Genomic DNA, 18102 nt, shown 5'->3' with positions numbered 1-18102 from the left:
AACATGACTGAAACAGAATAGAAGAATAAACATGAACAAATCATAGCCAAAACATAAACACGTTAAAAGATCAGAGATCTTTTGAAAAACTTCAAAGGAAAAACCCTAATGAAAGGTCGTTTTTGCAAGAAAAGTTGAAGAACTTTCGCGAAAGCACTTAAACATTCATGGCAAGTATAGATCTAAAGCAGATCTGAAAGAAAAATAAAAAAAAATCCCGAAGATTAGGGTTTCGAAGAACCCAGAAAGGTGAGAAAGGCCTTGGAAATTAACGATTTGACCAGGAGCGCCAAGGGTCTGACTAGAACGGCCATGGCTGGCCGGAGAAAAGTCAGGGACGACCGGAGAAAGGTCATGAATGGAAGTCAGGCAACGACTGGACCAGCTTCCTTCGAGATTTTGGCCGTGAAACCATAGAAGCGAACACCCAGGAGCCATGGGAGGCCATTACACATCTCCGATGGCCATGGGAGGCCATGGATTAGAGTGGGATTGAGAGGCGGCGGCTAGGGTTTGCAGAGAGATTAGAGAGCGTTTCAGAGACGAGGGGTTTCAAGGGCGGCGTTTGGTAAGAAATGATTAGGGTTGGGTGTGGTTGGTAAAATTAAAAAGGAAAGAATGAAGGGTGGCCGTTGATCATTTAGATCAACGGCCTAGATTGAATGGGAGCCGGGCGGATCGGATAAATGGGTCAGGGGTTGGGTTAATTTGAAATTGGGCTGGGTAATTTTGAACTTTGAAATTGGGTTAATTGGGTTTGCCAAATTGGCTATAATTGAAATGCAATTGAGGCCAAATCGTAAATAGCCAATTTTCACTTTAAAATTTTTTATAAGATAGTAATACAGATTTTAAGAGCAAATTAAAAGTACTGGGTAAATGAATATTATATAAATATTAATTTAAAAATACTGGGATTAATTTTATAAACATAAAATGCTATAAATTACAAGATAGGCTATAATTGCAATTATATGCAATTTAGCTTTTAAAATACCAAACAAATTTGTAAAAATATGCAAAAATTACCTTAATTATATTTTGGTGCAAATGTGAGAATAAAATAAATTATTCGCCAAAAATGATAATTTTGGGAATAATTATTGGATTTTGTTGTACTAAAATAGGCAACAAATTGATTTTAAAAATCATTAAAATGCCAAAATTCTTAGGTGTGCTTATATATGCACCAATATGCTATTTTGGAAATATTTGGGTATAAAAATACTTAGGAAAAAATTGGGTATCAACAACCGCCATAGGTAGTAGTGAAAAGCTTGGTGAATTTGTCCAATCTCCACAAGGCATCAGAAGACATAGCTGATCCATCACCGGTCTGTGCTACAACACCCGGCGGGACTACCCCAACTGGCTGAGCTACTAGAGTCTGAAACTGGGGAGCCATCTGCTCCGGAGTGTGAGTAGCGGGAGTCTGTACTCCTCCCCCGGCACGAGAGACGCCTGGTGCTACAGGAAGTATGCTGGCCTGAGTAACACTGTCCATAAGGCCCACTAGACGGACCAAAGCATCCTGAAGTACCGAGGTAGCTATGAACCCCTCTGGAACCTGAGCTGGCCCTGCTGGAACGGTCTGGGCCGAAGCCTCCTCATCAAACTCTACCTGAGGCTCCGCCGTTGGTGCTGCTGCTCGAGCTTTGGGTTGTGCCCTGCCCCTGCCTCGGCCTCTAGCATGGCCTCGGCCTCGTCCTCTGCCCCTCGTAGGAGCTGCCACTTGGGGCTCGGGCTGCTGATCAGCTGATGAAGCGGTACGCATTCTCGCCATCTACGAAAGAACAGAGTAGAGAGTTCAATTAACATTGAGAGATCAAACCACACGACAGAGATGAATATAAGTGAAATTGTTCCTAACTCTGTAGCCTCTAGGGAGAACCACAGACATCTCCGTACCGATCCCTCAGACTCTACCAAGCTTGTTCGTGAATTGTGAGACCTAGGCAACCTAGTGGTCTAATACCAACTTGTCACGACCCGAATTTCCCACCTTCGGGATCGTGATGGCGCCTAAATTGCACTTGCTAGGCAAGCCAATGTTACAGAATATTTCACCTTTTCCCTTTATCCTTTTATAATTAAAATTTGACAAAACTAGATCAGCGAAAATAAAGCGGAAGTACATGATTTAACTGATTACCCTTATACTATTAAGGGAAGCCTAAATAGATACCACCCAGAAACTGGTGTCATAACTCACGAACATTTTACGAATACTACAAGTAATGGTTTGAAAGAAAATACATCTGCCTCGAAGAAAGTAAAACAGAAATGAAGTAAAGATAGGAGGGGACGCCAGGGCCTGCAGACACCTACAGGACTACCTTAGGTCTCCTGAATGCAATATTAGCAACCGACCTCTCGATCAGCCACTACTCGATGAAGTAGTGATGAGGCTATGGCGGAGTATAACAATATATAACATGCAACAGTTTATACAAAGACAGAAAGGAAAACAGAATGAAATATAACAGTAACTTGCATTAAATAAATACGGAACCCAGTCGTTCTACTAATACACAACTATAACCAATCCTTAAGACAGTTTCAACACCAAAATAATGATGCTCAGCAGAAGAAGAATATATAAGCAACAAATGATGCGGCGCGCATTCCGATCCCACCATATAATCAACAACAGTATAAACATTCAGCCTTGTTACTCCTTGTTGCAGCGCGCAACCCGATCCCACCAGACAAATACATTTCACCCTTATTCCTCCTGTTGCGGCGTGCAACCCGATCCCATTACATCAACACTAATCACAAAATAAAGACAAGTATTTCACAAGTTAAATCAAATCCTCCATAACACTTATACCTCAAACCAACACAACGGAATACCACTACGATTGTGAAACTTCATCAGTTAATATTACACAGCGAGACCAACCAAGGTGTACCATAAAGCACCAATAAACCAACGTAAACCAACAGTCTGATATAATAAAACTACGGAACAATTAACAGCATCAATAGAGAAACAACGTTTAACAAGAAGCAATTAGACATGGAAACATCAATAAGCAGGTAGCAATTAAGACAAGAAAGCAATATATATTAGGAAACGGGGAAGGGAATTAGGCTAAACAGGAAATTTGGCGACGCATAGGTGCTCGTCACCACACCTATACGCCACACACATGGTATTTCACATAGCAAGCAAGTCGGGGATCCCTAATCCCTCAAGTCAAGGTTAGACCAAACACTTACCTCAAGCCAACGGGTATTTCAAAGCTCAATTACAGCTTTATCTCTCGATTCCACCACAAATCCACTCGTATCTAGTCATAATTAACTTAATAATATCAATAAACGCTAAAGAAACCAATTCCATTGCATAATTATAGATATCCCAATATTTTCCCCAAAAAGTCAAAAATCGACCCCAGGCCCGCTTGGTCGAAACCCGAAATTCGGACCAAAACCCGATTAACTATTCACCTCCGAGCCCGGATATACAATTGGTTTTGGAATCCGACCTCAATTTGAGGTTTAAATCCCCAAATTTCGAAATTCCTAAGTTCTACCCAAAAACACCCAATTTTACCATTAAAAAACTCTAGATTCTAGGATGAAATCTCGTAAAAAGATGAAATAGATTGAAAAAATAAGTTAAGGATCATTTACCTATGATTTGGGGAAGAACTAGTCTTTGGAAAATCGCCTCTTGAAGTTTAGGTTTTGAAAAATGGGAGAATGAATGAAAAATCCCGTCTAAGTTATGTTTTGAACAGCTGCAGATGTCGTATTTGCGACATGAGCTTCGCAAATGCGAAGCCCGCAATTGTAAAGGGGCTATCATAATTCCGAAGCCGTCACAATTCCTACTGCCTTTGCAAATGCTAGGAAAGTGTCGCAATTGCGACCACTGACCTCGCAAATGCGAACAAAAGGTCGCATTTGCAATCCATACCCCTCCCAGACTCCCTTCGTATTTGCGAAGGTTTGTTCGCATTTGCGAACTCTGCTGGCCTAGCCTTCTAATTGCATTTGCGATGAAAGGCTCGCAAAAGCGGACCCTGCAGGGCTCGCAATTGCGATGCCTGATCTCGCAATTGCGAGATCAAGGGCCTGCAACAGCTGAAGCATATAGCAATATTTTCCTAAGTCCACAATCTTTCCGTAGCCTATCCAAAACTCACCCGAGTCCTCGGGGATCCAAACCAAATATGCACACAAGTCTTAAAACATCATACGAACTTGCTCATGCGATCAAATCGCCAAAATAACACCTAGAACCATGGATTCAACACCAAAACACATGAAATATTCAAGATAGTTTCAAACTTTCTATTTTCTCAACCAAAGGTCCGAGTCACATCAAATCACTTCCGTTTTCACCAAATTTCACAGATAAGGTTTAAATATCATAGCGGACCTATACCGGGTTCTTAAACCAAAATATGGTCCTGATACCAACAAGATCAAATCTTTTAAGTTATTATATTTTCAATCTTATCAATTTTCTTCAAAAATTTATTTCTCGGGCTAGAGACCTCGAAATTTGATTCCTAGCATACGCCCAGATCCCATATTTTACTACGGAATCGTTGGAATACGGGTCCGGGTCCATTTATCCAAAATGTTGACCAAAGTCAACAAAAATCATCTTTTTAAGCCAAAAATCATCATTTCTTAAATTTTTCACATAAGGGCTTTTCGGATACACGCCCGGACTATGCACGCAAATCGAGGAGAGATAAAATGAGGGTTTCAAGGCCTCGGAACACGAAATCGGATTCTAAAATAAAAGATGACCATTTGGGTCATCACAAAGACACAAGGTATTCTAGCGATTAGTAGCAAACTACAATGTATTGAATATGCTTCCTTTCGTATGATTTAGATTTATCTTTTTGAATTAATCTACTATAGACTTTATTCTCGAGTTACAGCTTGGTTTATATCTTTTCACTCAGTTAATATCTTTGTTTAGTTTCTTTTACGCTGCTATAGTATAGTTGATGGATCTATACTCTGGACATCTTTCATATTTCTTAATTCATCACCTTATAAACAATAAAAATGTCTAGAGAGTTTGCTAAGTCCTATAAAAGTACAGTTACTGCTTTTTACTTCTACTAGTGACTTTTACAAGACATTTAAAAAAATACTGAACATTAACCGAACCATACCAATACAGAAGAGAAATCGATATGACTGGGATGGTTTCGAAAAATTTAATTTTGGTTATGCATAATAGAATAACGGAAAAATTGATATGGTACAAAATTTAGAAAATAACCGTCCGAACCGAACCATTGACACCCCTATCTCACGTCATCCACAACATCTCAGCTCCAAGATCTCCACGCAAGGTGCAGAAGTGTAGTATGAGTACAACCGATCCCATGTACTAAGCAAGTATCATAACTAACCTCAACGAGGTAATAGTGGAAAGAATTATCAATGATATTCGCTAATAACCTGTTCAATTCCTGAATTTTACAAGTACACTACAATGGTGCCATCTAATCATATAACACAAATAAAACCACACCGGTTCACAAAGAGATAATGTGATAAGTCCTAAATTAGTTAACAATCCAGCATATAGAGAAGATATGCATAAAGTATCAAATAATACTTCCACTGTTGCATATAGAGAAGATATGCGTGAAATAGCGATACATCCCTCAACAAGTGCATATAGAGAAAATATGCATGATTAAACAAGTCAAGTCACACGGATTCACATATAGAGAAGATATGTACCGTGTCTCATCTCATCAAGTAAGGCAGCACATAGGGAAGATATGCATAAATGCATGTATACATTCCAAAGAGTTTGCAAATAGAGAAGAGATGCAAAGTCCAACCAATGATCAACTTTACCAAAATCCACATCAACTAGAAACCCGATGATTTCTCACAACCTGCGTGTGCACCATCAACAGAGAAACATAAGCAGGTGACCCTAGGGGATGGAGACTCACATACCAATAATATCAACTGCACAAACAACTCATGTACCAATAATAATAACCGTACGGACAACTCACATGCCAATAATAACAACTGCACGAACAACTCACGTGCCAATAATAATAACTGCATGAACAAGTCACGTGCTATTATATCTCGGATCTGCATGGACAACTCACGTGCTATCATATCTCAACCGCACAGACAACTCATGTGCTATCATATCTAAACCGCACGGACAACTCACGTGCTATCATACTCAACCGCTCGGACAACTCACGTGCTACTAGTCCAATTCATATCACATAGAAAGCAGATATACAAGATTACATGTACATGAACAATGAATATCAAATTATATACTCATGGACTGGTATAAGTGACATGCTAAAGTGTATGCATATGCAAACTGTGCTACCATAGCTCAAATTAGGCAATTACATCATGAAAGTAGCAACTATCATGTTCAATTAGGAGATTAACCTATATCTAACCTTAAACATGGTTCAAATAGTTCAGAAAGGGTAGAAACATTAGAAGCATAATAGCATAAAGTTGAGCAATCAATTCAAGGCATATCATAACCTAAGCACTACCTCGAGCATGAGTAATACCCCGGTATACGCACATGGGCTCAACCCCTCACATGTACGCCACCCATAGCACGTAGCCATCACAATTAACTCAGACAACTAGTGCTTCAACCCAGTTTAGGTAAGATACTTACCTCAAACAAGCCAAATCAATACTCTAAAAATGCCTTCCCGTGCAAATCGGCCTCTGAATGGCTTGAATATACATTTAAAAAATATTTATTTTTTAATAATTTAAATATATCACAACATCATTCAACAAATAGAAAATATTCACCCAAAGCCACCATATATTAGAAATCTATCCTAAAAATTAAAAAATACCTATACATTAAGAAAATTGTATTTAGAATAGCTAAATTTAGTTAAATTGGGTAAGACTATTTTGATATATATAATTTTTTGTTAAGAATATATTACGAGAACAATGTTAAATAGCTTCTTCTTCTACTCAATTTTTTTTTCCTTGCTGCCAAATATCTCAACTTTGAAAAAAAATACTTAAAAAAAAAAACTTCTGATCTTGAAAAGCCTTGACCAAACTGGCTGTTAATTAGAAAATATTAAGTACTTTTTCATTATTTTAGTATTTTTAAAATCTTTAGTAATTAAGAGAGTAATTAAGGAGTATATTTCTTACTCTCCAAGACAATGAGCAGTTGCTGATATTCCCCTACTCTCGTTTTTCTTTATTTCTTCTCTCACTCGACTGATACCTTCAAAGTCTTGATTTTTTCTTGCTCGTTTAAGCTTTAACCCTAAAAGATGGACAAATCTTTGCTCGATGTGGAGCAGCCCCATTCAATGGGGACCACCATCATCGGCGTCACCTACAACGGTGGCGTCGTCCTCGGCGCCGACTCCCGCACCAGCACTGGTAATATTTCTTTTAATTTTCTTCTCATAATTGTTTCATTTGTTTTACAATTTTATAGTCTTGCTGCGGAAATTTTGATATTCTGAAAATAAAGTTTCGTTATAGTTGTTTTCTACTGAAAATAAAGGATTCTTTATAGTTTCTTTTTCTTCTGAGAAGGGTTTGATTTATTCTTTTGGTATTATAGTCTGATGCAAATGGAACTGCAACAATGGTGGCTATTATGAGCTGAGCTAAGTTATGGTTATACGGGATAATTTCATTGATAGCCTTCAAAGTAATTACAATAATTTTAATATGAGGAAGAAGACCTAGATAATGAACAGGGTCTAACTGAAATTACAAAGGTGATGGGGAAAATGTGTAATTAAAAACTAAACTAAAGGGATCAAAGTGCAAAGAATAAAACTTATGGCCACCTTCCAATTCATATTCTAATATAGTCTTGCTGAGAAGGGTTTGATTACATGGAAATAAAGTCTCTGTTTTGCTAGATCTTCTGAGGGTTTGATTTACTTTTCAGCATTATAGTCTTGCTGAGAAGAGTTTGAATGAGTGGAAATGAAGTCGTTACTCTTGTATGATTTTATTATGAGAAGGTTTTGGTTAAGTCTTTAGTATTTTGAATTTGTGAAATGAAAATTCTTTTGTGTAGTTTTATCTGAGAAAGATTAAATCTATCTGTGAAAATTGTAACACACCCACCAAGGTTGCATGAGCATTTGAAAAAGGAATTTCAATGCATATTTTTTCTGAAAAGGATTCGGCTAATTTGTGTAATCTGAAGAATTGCATATGTTTGGTGTTTTTGTTTTTTTCTGGAAATATAGGAATGTACGTGGCGAATAGGGCTTCAGACAAGATAACTCAGCTCACTGATAATGTCTATGTTTGCCGTTCTGGATCGGTATGCTACTTTACACTTGTCTTTCTCTCTTCTTTATCTATGTCTAGAGGTGGATACAGGATTTGAACATTACGGCCGAGTTCAGAATTCTACCCTGACAACCTGTTTGATTTACTGGGTTTAAAATCTACTTATTTATACTTAGTGAAAATTTTAACACATATACAGAGTCTGCCTCAAAGTTTTTGTGTTCGAGGAACCCATAATTAGAGCACTACATCCGCCTTTGTTACTACATATGATAGCTATGATTTCATACTTCTTGACAAAGAGAAACTGCGGAAACTGCTATTAGTGCTTTGGCATTATTAATCCCCTTTCCCCTTATTCTATACGGGGTTTTTGTTATTTGGTTGAACTATTGGCATACTGGGTTTTGTGGATCATGCGATTCATGAATTTGAATAAGGATGTGGTAGTATCTCCCATCTTTTTTTTTTTCCTGTTGCTTTTGGAACTGGTAAATGTGGCTGAGATATGACAGTAATGATGCCAAAACTCTATTTATAACATTTAAATAACCTGTTATATGCTCTTGATGGATAAGCAAATAAGGAGAAGTAGAACATAAATAGAAATTGTTAAAGGATTCGTCAAGTTACAAGCTTAATAATTTTCAACATTGATCTTCTTTTGTATTAGCTATGCCAAAACATTTTTTTGCCATCGGTAATACCATTTCTTCAAAATCTTTAAGGAGCTTCGGTGAACCCACATGTCAATGCTGTATTCTGTTTCCACATGACAAAGAATTTTGCAAGGAGAAAGTGTTCCTAATTTTAAAAAACAATGAACGGCGATTCTGTTTGCTCTCTCTTTTTCTCCCTATGCATCTTGTCTATCTATGTCTCTCCGCATATCTCTTTTTTTTGGTTAAGGTAGTATACCAAATATGGAGAACCTTTAAAGAACAGCACATCTCTTCATTGCTTATCTTTCCTATGATTATTGGAAATCAGTTCATATTGTTAAGCTATATCAGTATAAAAATCTACAATATTCAGGCGTAAAACTTATGCAATTAAGTCTTCAGTCACTCACTCAATCAGTCAACCGATCAACTGCGCTTAATCCTTAACTAGTTGGAGTGTGCTATATGAATTTTGAGTCTTTCTGATTTGTCTTACTAAACTGTGGAGAAAAAATGTTGAACTCTATGAGAAGACAATGAAATCCAACGAAAATGGTTCATTAGCAGCTACTATCAGAAGTTTAAATCACTTTTTCGTTTGTATTGCATCTTACCATATGCTACTCCAGATGTTCTGGCATGTCCTTCCACTCTCTCCTAGGCGTGTCAAGAAAACCATGTTTAATAGAAATTAGGTGGCATATGTCACTTTGTATATGATGATTTCGATACCACTGATACTTGTATATGATGATAAGACCAATTAAACACAGTAATGCCAAATGCTCTTCTAGTGGTAAGAGCACAGCGTGAGATGTGTAATTAGGCGCACGTCACGGGTTATTCCTGCCGAAGACAAGAGCTGGTATTAAGTGGAGAAGTGGTGGGTTCGTTATCCACCCCGTTTTGAACCGTGTGCCACTATCCTCGGTTATTAAAAACATAGTAACGCCGAACATGTTCAACGAAATAAACCAAAAAGAAAATAAGATGGATGAGGAGGACTCACAAGGTGGCGATTAACAACGTGAGTGTGTCGTGTGGTGCTCCTGTAGTTTTCTTGTACTTCTTCTGCAGTACTAAAGTACATATTTGAGATTTGCTAATTCTGTATGTATTGTAAGATTTGGAGCAGAGGGGGAAAATGATCGATTGAGGTGTAATTCATTGATGACCGGTTGAGCTGAAATTGGGATTAAAAGATGTGTTGGTGGATTTGTGTTTTTAGGTACTTCTGAGCTTGTCCTTAGTGCTTAAGGGTTGCTTGAGAATTGTGAATCTTTTAATTTTTTTTGGGTAAGGCCATTTTCTTTTGTGGCTAGGTAAGCGTTGAAGTATGTTTCTTCTTGCGTCCCCCCTCTCGTATGGGTGGGGCATAGAGGTTTAGGGAGCACTTGTAATATATGTGGTTCATTGTAATTACAACTGAGGCTAGGTAAGCGTTGAAGTATGTTTCTTCTTGCGCTCCCCCCTCTCGTATAGGTGGGGCATAGAGGTTTAGGGAGTACTTGTAATATACGTGGTTCATTGTCATTACAACTGAGGCAACCTCTGTATAAATGTCTGAACTAGATTACATGGGTATACACTTGAGCGTGCATGTAAAATTTTCTCTTTTTTCGTCATTATTGAAGAGGCGAAAGGGGGTTCTACTTTTTAGCACAAACTGCCACTTTTGATATTTTAAGGAATTTGAATTCTTAATGGGGTTCGATTACACAACCAAACATTACGCAAGCGTCAAAGCCTATTCTAAGGTAAAAACTTCATGTAGGGCAATATAAATTGAGAAAGTGAAATATAGGATAGTGGGAACATATAGTGGTAGATTGAAATTAGAATGAGATAATCACCATTTCAATGTGCTGATTTCTTAAGAATTTTATGGGAAATGTTTTCTAGCTGAAGTTGTGTTAGTTTTAGACGTTTGTTCTGTTCCTTAGCAATAGAGGTTTGGATGATGGTTCAATTCGGGTTATTGATGCTTGTTTTTGGAGACCTCCACCTATGTACTCTGTTGAGTCTGTCTTTGTCCAAAATATCGGCTTTCATTGTTCCGTGATTATCAAAAGGTTGATACAGTTCCAGCGCATCACCAACAATTTTTAGCTTATTAGACAAACGACAAAATGTGTTTTACCTATTTCTAGGTATGGAAAATGACTTGGAACCATTGTAAGTTCTAAGAAGTTAAAATGCCTTGATGCTTGGAAGTGAATCCCTAACAGCTGATTTTCTCTATCTTATGATATGATAATTGATTCTCTATAGCATTCTGTGAATCGGATCTGACATATTATTTAATAATTGGTTTGCAGGCTGCAGATTCGCAAGTTGTCTCGGACTATGTTCGCTACTTTCTACACCAACACACGTAATCCATCAAGCCACCTCTTATTTAATTCAAATGCTTACTTCCTGGTGATATTAGTCACTTGCAAATGAATATCCCTTAACCCCAAAGCCGACAGGCTTGTAGCTTGTTCCTTTCAAGGTTTCTCGTTAATGGTGAAAGTTGTTATTCTTATTTGCCCTGATAAGCTGTTGTCAGATTTCAGCTTTTTGATTGATTTCCACGTTGTCAGGATTGTGGAATTGATTGGTTGAACTACTCATATTTTAAGCTCGAATCAGCACACCAGAATTTCCCCTCTTGTTTATTTATTAATTTTGGAAGGATTTTAGATTATGATAAAGTGGCTCTTGCTTGCCCCTTATTTAGTACAAATCCTTTTTTTTGGGTGCACTTTTAAGGTTGAAAGTTTTTGTGGATGCAGGATACAGCTTGGCCAGCCAGCCACCGTCAAGGTTGCGGCGAACCTTGTTAGGTTATTATCCTACAACAATAAGGTTTGCTTCTATAAGAAATATACTATCTCTTCCTGTTTTATTCAATAGAATTTCTAGACTTAAACTTCTACACTTGCTTATTTCGCTTGTCAGTTAATGATATATGTATAGATAGCTTGAAAGTTCTGGAATCTGTTTCGTTTCTTCTCTTTAATGCAAATCGTTCTAGCTGTTGAGAACCCATGGCAAATAATTAGCCTTAAAAATTGTTTTCAAGTGATTGTGTTAGGAATGGCCATCCTCTAAAGAAAGCTGGGATAGAGCACCTTCTTACTCAGAAAGTTGTGGCAGAATCTCTGCTCATCTATTAGGTGCGACTTTGTGGTGTAATATGGGGATTAAATCGCCCATATATCTAATAATTAAATTATTTAAGGGTCATTATGTCCTATAGAAAGCCGGAATCGTTGAATGAACTATATTTAGCAGTATCTTAGTGGTAGTGTGAACAATCAATGGTGGTGCAAATCAGATTTTATTTCCCCGCTCCTCCCCAATTTTTCCAGTTCCATTTTGAGGGATTTTGGATGCAGATAATTTGAGAAACCTAAGACATTTGTCCGTACACAATGTATTACTGAAGTTTACAATTCTTCGTAGAATTTCTTATTCTTCCCCGAGCCAATTCTGGAGTAATAAGCATATCATACTACGTATCTCCTTTTTCCCAGTTCTGTTGAGAATTAAGTTGGATGGATTTTTACATATATTCGTCCATCCTGTATTTTAAATCATATCCTCAGAAATGTTTGGATATAACCTTTTAAGGTTTCTTTTACTACTTTTTTTGACTGAACTTTCCCGCACATTGTTCCTAGACTTCTACTCAGCTTCTGCATATTATTTTAACTGCCTATGAGTTCTTTCTAACTAATTTCTGAACTTGAATATTCAGGCTATGCTTCAAACGGGAATGATTGTTGGTGGATGGGACAAATATGAAGGGGGTAAAATATATGGGGTTCCTCTAGGGGGCACACTCTTGGAGCAGCCTTTTGCTATTGGAGGTTTGTTGTCAATCTGTACTCTTTGAGTATCTCATGCGTCTGCTTCCCAGGAGCACTTTGCTGGTTAACTGTCTAGATCTGTTGGTTCTTAGAAAACCACCGGTATAGGACTATAGGTTACTTGGTTGTAGTGTATCTTCCTTTAATGGCAGCTGCTCAATAGGTTATGTTGTTATATTGAATTTAATGGGATAATCTCATGTTTATTTTTGATTCTATACAATCTGTGCATTTGGTTGAATGAGATACAACGAGTTATCGTCATCTAAAGTCTGGTGAATAGAGTGATTTTATCACAATTTGAAGGAAGGGGAGGCTTGGCGTAACTGGTAAAGTTGCTTCTATATGACCAGGAGGTCGCGGGTTCGAGCCGTGGAAACAGCCTCTTGCAGAAATGCACGGTAAGGCTGCGTACAATAGACCTTGTGGTCCGGCCCTTCCCCAGACCCCGCGCATAGCGGGAGCTTAGTGCCGGGCTGCAGTTTTTATTGCGCTGCCGGAACTGGCAACTGATCTGACCCTTTGGAATGAGGATAGAGCATTGGATCAGAAATAGTATAAAAGTAGATAATGCGTTGAAAGGAAATACCCAGTCTGCCAGGAAGATTTAGAGATGATCTCACACTAAAGTTTCATTGAAGTATATTCATATCGTTGCTTAACATACTTATTTGTCCGTTTGCTTTGGCTAGTTTTAATGATCTGTTGTGCTTTCTCTGTTGATAATCTGTGTTGTGCTTTCGCTGTTGATAATCGATAATTTTGTCAGCTTGCCTCCAATGTCCTTCAAATGCTACCATTAGCTGAGAAATATTCTGATGTTCTCTTCATTTGATGTTTATAGGATCTGGATCTAGTTATTTGTATGGTTTCTTTGACCAAGCATGGAGGGAAGGAATGACCCAAGAAGAAGCAGAGGTTTGTTGCATAATATCTTTAAACTTTCTAATTTGTAGAACATGGTTTGACCATGATGAGCCATTTGCTTAAGAAACCTCTTAATTGTTTCTGTCGCACTTTAGAATCTTTAGGTGTACTTTTGTTAGTTTGGGATGTAGCAAAGTTTTTCAGATTTTTCTTTTTTCAAACCCAAGGCTGCTAATTCTGAAGGGAAAGCCAATGCTTTTAGAGTAATGTATGCTCTGCATGATGTATTTATTGGATTGTTGTTGTTTTCAACATTATAATTTTGTGAAGTCAGAAGCTATTCCGCAATAAACAGTAAAATTCTTCCGTCTTGTGGTAGATAGGTGCTGATGATCATGATTTGCATTCATCTTTTTTGTATTTGCTCTGCAGATATCTCCAATGATTTAACTTTCCTTTGATATACTTTTGCAGAAACTGGTTGCGACTGCAGTATCTCTTGCCATTGCCCGAGATGGTGCGAGTGGCGGCGTAGTTCGCACTGTAACTGTGAGTTATTTTCTGCTTTATTACTCATTCACATGCCCGTTGTATGATTTAGAAAAAGTTATTGCTAGACTAAAGTCATATGTCAGTATTGAAGTTGGAATAATGCCATAGTGATGCCACTTTGTGCAAATATTTATATAAATATGCTATTTACCCATAAAAAAAGGCCATAGTAATGCCACTTGCCGTAATTTTTTTTACTTGGATAATGTACTAGTTTTTAAATGTTGTGACAGAAAACCTCTCGCATACAAGAATTATGCCAGAAAGTAAAGAGCCTATACAAAAATATGGTTTTATACAAAGACACCACAAATTTATACTAATCAGAACTTTATGGGTGCACCAAAAGTTAATTAAAACCAAAAGACATGCCTTAATGTGTTGAGTCGCATCATTTGTACTACCTATTTTAGAACATCCACTCTTGCTTAAAGCCCTTCTTGGTTTTGCTTGGTATGCCCTCCGTTAATGCCTGGATCTAGGCCTACATTTGGACTTATTTTAAGATCTAAGAAGGAGGTAGTGTTTACTTGTTAGAGCATGATATATTAATGAGGACTGTATGCTTCTGAAAGGTCATCTCCTACCCTTCCTTTTATTTCTCCTGTGCTTGCTCTCTTGCAAGCTTAGCATAATTTTTCAGCTTCAAGAATTGATTTGTGTCGAAAAATATCGTTCACTCATCTGGTGTTTTCTGGAGGACATGAGGACCTAAGGCAATAGCTTCTTTGTATATTGTATTAATAAGCTCTTGTGTTTTTCAACAGTCCAGTAAGCATAAATCCCTTTTATGCAATCTGATGTGTAAAACCAGACAATGGCAAAAATTTATATGTTGTATGTGCAGTAGACTTTGCATCTATGGTCTGTTTCCAATCGATTAAGAATGTCTTTTGCCTATTTTTGACAACCAGATAAACAAAGACGGGGCTACAAGAAAGTTCTACCCAGGTGATACTCTTCCACTTTGGCATGAAGAAATAGAGGCTGTGAACTCTCTGCTGGATATTGTGCCTGCCGCAAGTCCTGAACCAATGGTCAGTTGAAATTGGAAATCAACTGTCAACATGTTTGAGCCTCTAGAATTGTATTTCCTTTCCTGATATACCAGTACTAGCTCCCTATTGTGGATTGTTCTTTGTCCCCTTCCTTTGTCCTCTTCCAATTTTATACACTCTTGGGGCGGACAGTTCCAATTCTGTAATGTCATATTTATTTTTATCACTATGTTTGCTAACATGGAGAAAGCAAGGGTAATCAAACTCTGAAACTTTTCTTTTTCTAGTTTTTGTTTGTTTTGTTCAAACGGGAATGAACCAGCCTATGGAGAATACCAATGAGCTCGCTTCTTAGATAATAAAGAGGCAAACTGACATCTTCACGACTTCCCTTATAAGCCGAAATAAGTGTAGTAGAAGTATTTTGCTGCTCCCTCTCTAGGCATGAATTATTATTGGATGCTCCCTCTTAGTTATAGACAAGATATGATATCAACAAAGCTCTGAACTACAGGCCTATTCCTTCTATGAAAAGCAACAGCTGTTTTTTTTATAATTTTAAGTAGCACCACATTGAAGGTTGACTTGAATAACTTTGCAAGTTGAAACTAAATAAGCATCTTGGTGGATTCTGCCTTAAAAGTGTAGATCATCGGGTTGAGTATTTCTAAGTGTACCATTTTCAACCGCTATAGTTGTATTTTGTTTAAACCAATCTTAGGCCGATAACCCTCCCTTTCTGCAATTGATGATTCTCGGATTGGGGTTGGGTAGAGAGAGCTTTTGTACCCTCTATGATCATTGTTGTTACCGCCTTCTTCTTATGCTTCCACCCCCCCCTCTCCCCCCTCACGAGAAACTGCGCGAACGGCCTTGTCGTCGGCACAGCTACTGGGAACGACCAGATATCCATTGTATTACACTATAGATTACTGAATGGTAGTTATTCCACAGCTTGTAAGGTTCACTTTTTCACCGAACTGTTCCCCCCTCCATTTCGAAAACAAATCGTAGTTAGGTCCAGAACGCTTCAACTGTTGGTGATTGAAGACCTAGATGCTTGGACTGGTAGGATGATGGTACATGTCGATTATTGTTTGCCACTGCTTTAGACTCTTTCTCACACCTACATTTCTCCTGAGGGGCCTTTGTGTTATGCAACTCGGCCCTTCTTCAACCACACATACTCTCTATTCCCAACCCAACTTTCAGATTGGGTCTATATTTACATGTTGCCAACAAAACAAAAAAGGTTTATTGACTTGACACTTAACCTAACTTTAAAATCCATGCTTTGGACTATATCATTTTCCTCCCATCTGTAGGTCTACCAAGGTGTCGACCATTTATATACTTTTGGGTCATGTCTTAACCTCCAAATCTCCTCCACAGAACTCTCTTCTGTTTTATAATTTAGAGATATTTCCAACTCTTTTTTTTTTGGTTTAAAAGAAGTCAAATTAGTAGTATTTTCATTATTTCCTAAACAAAATATTTATTAAGGGGCTATGTATGGGCAAAAAACACAAGTGTGAAATATTTAAACAAGAATTGCAGAATCACTGCAAAATGCGTGCCCACCATTGGCCACTAAGGCCTAGTTACTCGCACCACCATTGCAAATCAATTCAGGTTGCTATAGAAATAGGATAAATAATTTGCAGAAAAGTATCTATATATACGATATTCCAAAAAGTTAAAGCCGTTAATTATTAGTAAGAAATTAATTGATGTTAGAAACTATAACATAAAGGAAAATTTGTTAATAAACTAAAGAGACTCGTCGAAAACGGAAATGAGTAGTAGGTCGTTTAGAACAACGACGAGAACAAACGAAGAAAACAAAAAAGGGAAACTTACACAAATGTCCCAAATAAATCTCAACTTACCAACCTCTAGTCATTAGTCATAGACTTACCAAAACTAGCCAACAAAAATTGAAAAACCAAATAATAGGGTTCTTTCTCTCAAAGAATCACATGCAAAAATCACCTTCCATATTTTTAAGTGTGATTAGCAACATTAGATACAAGACGGAAAAGAAATTTCATGGACGAGGTAGCAAATAAGGTGATGAAATACAAAAATCTATACAAATATTCCAAAAATCTAAACAAAAAAGGAACTTTTTCAATGGGTATAGTTGAAATTCATTGAAAATATATAGATAAGTCAATATACAAAATTTGAGGAAGATTGGAGGTGATTTGGAGTGGTCTTGTATCAAAATTCATAATTAAATCGAGTTCAAAAAAGTCTTCTGCGACACATGTATCAAACATGTATCACGCATGTATCTCACACACATGTATACATGGATATACATGTGATACACAATTGATACAAATATGATACATATGTGATACACAAATGATACACAGTGTGATACACATATCATTTTTTTTCATGTTCAGCTTTTATTTCGAATTTTCAATTCAAACCACCTCAAAACTTCACCAAATCATCCCAAAACTGAGATTCAAGCTCCTTAAGTTGTGCCCAATTTATTCTAATAACACCCACTCAAAACAAAGCAAAAATTTGATATTTTTTTGCTACAAATAGCTAATTGGCTAATTTGGCTAATATTAGTAATATTTTATCAATTGGCCAATTTTTGTAATGAGCTACCTATAAATGGACATAGCTGGTAATTTCCCAACAAAAAAAGGTGCAAGGTGCACAATTATGTTACAGACACACACATACACAGAGAAAAAGAAAAAAAAGAGTAGACGTGATCGTCATAGGCTTCAGTAAGGTTTCTAAAAACTCACACGTACTCATTGTTTAGATCAAAGAAATGAATACAAGATATATATATATATATATATATATATATATATATATATATATATATATATATATATATATATACTG

General features: G+C 37.2%; 1 protein-coding gene across 1 annotated transcript; it reads left to right on the top strand.

Annotated features, from left to right (window-relative positions):
* LOC109223358 (proteasome subunit beta type-6-like) lies at positions 7164-15508 on the top strand. Its single transcript, XM_019387640.1, has 8 exons — positions 7164-7410; positions 8241-8317; positions 11267-11322; positions 11726-11798; positions 12694-12805; positions 13650-13723; positions 14147-14221; positions 15139-15508. The coding sequence occupies exons 1-8, from the start codon at positions 7299-7301 to the stop codon at positions 15268-15270; spliced, it is 711 nt and encodes a 236-aa protein (XP_019243185.1). The 5' UTR covers positions 7164-7298; the 3' UTR covers positions 15271-15508.

This window comes from Nicotiana attenuata, chromosome 3, assembly GCF_001879085.1.
Source record: "Nicotiana attenuata strain UT chromosome 3, NIATTr2, whole genome shotgun sequence".
NCBI lineage: Eukaryota > Viridiplantae > Streptophyta > Magnoliopsida > Solanales > Solanaceae > Nicotiana > Nicotiana attenuata.
This window is presented reverse-complemented; position numbering and strand designations above follow the sequence as displayed.